Below are 3,459 nucleotides of genomic sequence, written 5' to 3'. Positions count from 1 at the left end.
TTTGTTTTGTCACATTGAATCATGGTTACCTCATAAATTAGATTGCTTCAACGGTCCCCTAATTTTATCAATGAAACTTGCTATCTGGTTCAGATTTTGTCATTCCTGTGCTATGGCTAATGTTGGGTCAAGGTACTTACATTTCTTTACAGAAGCTTTAATCATAGCAGTCTTCCTGATTTTCTACTTCAAATATCACTTTATATGCTTTGGAAATTTTAATTTTAAACTCAAATTGGTCTAATTCCTCAGTCCATACTGCAATAGAGTCATTAAAGTCTTCATTTATTATGACAATATTATACTTACCATATATGCCTTGTACAGAAGGATTGCAGAACACATTCCAATACACTTGACAATGAACAAAAAAAGGGAAAAGAAAACCAACAAAATGTAAGAAAATGTCAATTTGTTCTAATATAGTACAGATGTTTAGGAGCTTTATTTGAATCTGTCTTTTTTCTTGCTGGCCGGGCTGGACATATGATTGACATGTGTTTCCCATCCTCATCTATCCTCCAGCAGGGAACAGGTCCTGAATGCTGCTGCAGAGAACTGGGCTCATGTGATGCGGTGAGCTTGGCTCCCTGAATCATTTCCCTGTCAGCTCACAGAAGATGTTGCATAACATTGGGTGCAAATCCTGGAAAAGACCGAATCCGGAGCAAAGACAATTTGGAGCAGCACTAGAGCTTGGGGAGGGTGAACATTGCTTGTTTTTGTAAACCGGCCCCCCTCCTACCACATGAAAGAATAAAACTAGAAATGAGTTTTAAGGCCATTTAAGGAGAACAATAAAATCAATGGTGAGAAGAAGTGCAATGTAATTTCTATGTAGTATAACCATGCCATTAGCTGCTCTGTGGCCCTGGAGCAGAGGGTCCCGTAATTTGACCATATAATATTTTCTTAGGCAGGGGAAGCATTGGGAGACTAAAGCCAAATAGAATGAATGTGTAATTAGTGTAGGTACCATGTAAGCATACATCGGTGTTATAGCTTTAGAATGGTATATGTTTGAATAGTGAAATTGCTTTTGAGAACTGTGGTGGAAAGAAGTGGACATGTGGTCCAATTAGATCTGTGCTTCTGTGGCTCATTATATACGGTTTTCCTACGCTAAGAGCTAGTATTTATGAAATCGGCAATTACAGTAGATAAGCAAACATGTGACCAGCTACAGAAAAAGCCAGCAGTCCTAAGATTTAGACTTACCTTTCCCTAGGACATGAGTCTTGTATGAGGCAGAACTTGATGAGGCTCCACAATGGACATCATGCACTCTGTTATATCACATGTATGACCGTTTTCCTGGTTAGATTCTCTGGAGGCATTTTTACTTTCCATGGCAGGTGGACATATTTTAAAATGTCCATAGCAGAACACCTCTCAGAAGCATTGAGGGTCAACAAGTCCCAGAACATCTGCCTGGCTTCAATGGAGAATTGTTGCCACTTTCCTGGTGCCAAGGTCAGATCTTTATTTGTTTGCCACCAAGCAAACTCCTGATACATGGGGTCATGACCCCCTGCTTCTTCCCAAGGAAATGTGCCGGTCATAACTGTGTACAACAGGACTCCAAACGCCCACACGTCAATGCTCGGGTGCAGCAGCAATTGATCCCCTTCTTTTAAGCTGCACAATTCCGGAGCAGTATATGGGATGGACCAGGACATATGTGGTGCTTGAGTGCCCCGGAGCCTCGTCAGTCCAAAATCTGCTAATTTGACTTCCTTACATTCAATGTCCATGAGCAAAATGTTGTCCAGTTTAATGTCCCGATGGACCATTCCTCTGCTGTGCGTAAAGTCTAAGGCACTCGCTACCTGTGGAACAAAACCCTTTATAACATCTTCATTTAAACCAACCTGTAGAAAAAAAAAAAGAGAAAATTATTCACCAGACACAAATATAGCACAATGTTACCCAACATATTGAACCCACCTTACCTCTTGTACAGGGAAACAAACATACATTAGCTGAATACACAAGGTGTATGATTAAAGGAAACCTGTCAGCATACAAAATGTTGCCATTAATGGTGCAAGATCCATCTTAACCCATCTTACTCCATTTTAAACCTTGCTTCATATCTTGAATGATACACATACCTAAAACAACAAGCGTATGCCAACTATACATCCTACCAACTCACTGCCCAGGGAAAGGAATCTTTAAAACTCAGAAATGCTTTAAAGTAACTAAAACTAGAAATCGTGATTTAAAAAGATCAATAAAGTTTTGATACAAACTTACATTTGACTTTACTATTGACTGAAGATTTCCAGCTGGTGCCACCTTCTGGACGAAGACATAGTCGTTGCTGGTTTGGAAAGCGATTTCATGGGTTGCGATGATATTTGGATGGCCGCTGAGACTAAGACATTCCGTATTCCACTAGGAAGTTGTCCATTGGAGTTGTCTCTTTACTCATCAGTTTCATAGCCACCAACTCATCTGTTGAAAAGAGAGACAAAAAAAGATAATGAGTATCATAAACCCAACATTAGAGAAATGATGAAGCTTGCTAAAAACCTACTAAAGTTAGTCAAAAGTTTATGTAAATCTAAAAGCTCTGACTTATTAAGATCCATAATCGTCACTCAAAAACTGGAAGCAAGGGGGGCTTGGAAAACTTAGAAACTTAAAAAATGCTGTTGATTCTTAGATCTTGGATGTCACACTCATATCTCAGTTTAGAAGTAAAGATCCTTTAGACATCTGAGCTCTAAATAGAACTAAATCTGCAGAGGGCACCCAGAGCATTAACTAGAATATGTAAAGATCAGACTTGTATATTATGGCAGACTTGCTCATTATAGTCTCCCCTCCTCTGGTGATGCAATATCTACAGTATGATCCCCCTTGTTGCACCATGCAACCGAAGAACCTTTACCTGCTAGTTACTCTTTTCCTTAGTTTATTTCCACTCATTCAGAAGCACAACCGATTCTGTAAATCATTCTCTTTACATGAATTAGGCTACAAATTACCTGAACCCCGATGTTTGGCCAAGAGAACCTTTCCGTACGATCCTGTCCCGAGCTCTTTGATGGGGTGGAAGTGGTCTGTGACTTCCATCATCGTCAGGTTTTCTGAGGTTTCGGCAATGAGCTCAAGAAGTTTCCTTGCAGTGTTCTTGGTTACTTCTACAATGCTAGAAGCCATTCTGGAATCACATCAAAAAATACAAATGAGTTTCATTTGGCACTAATCATTAGTAAGCGGCATTAATCATCTCTCTGGATATCACCCAGTTACTGTTATTAATTGTCACCTTCATTAGAGGTGGGGGGAGGGGTAGTATTGTAACTAAAGACAGTTATTTTACATTTTAAAGCTGATATATGCTTACAATTCTTATTAAATACATGTTGGGCTTATGTTGATGAGCTTTTATTCACAGCAAGTGGATATTGCTTTCCTATATAAGTCTATGGTAATGCAAAACCCACT

General features: G+C 39.4%; 1 protein-coding gene across 1 annotated transcript; it reads right to left on the bottom strand.

The window, feature by feature from the left end:
- Window positions 1-1,289: 1,289 nt before the first annotated feature.
- LOC149435266 (serine/threonine-protein kinase SBK1-like) lies at window positions 1,290-1,979 on the bottom strand. Its single transcript, XM_089662842.1, has 2 exons — window positions 1,953-1,979; window positions 1,290-1,871 (listed from the first exon to the last, which is right to left on the bottom strand). The coding sequence occupies exons 1-2, from the start codon at window positions 1,977-1,979 to the stop codon at window positions 1,290-1,292; spliced, it is 609 nt and encodes a 202-aa protein (XP_089518968.1).
- Between the last annotated feature and the right edge of the window lie 1,480 nt (window positions 1,980-3,459).

This window comes from Staurois parvus, unplaced genomic scaffold, assembly GCF_062004578.1.
Source record: "Staurois parvus isolate SC_StPar_1 unplaced genomic scaffold, SC_StPar_1.0 ptg001566l, whole genome shotgun sequence".
NCBI lineage: Eukaryota > Metazoa > Chordata > Amphibia > Anura > Ranidae > Staurois > Staurois parvus.
Note: the sequence above shows the minus strand (reverse complement) of the source record. Positions and strands in the feature narration are given on the sequence as shown.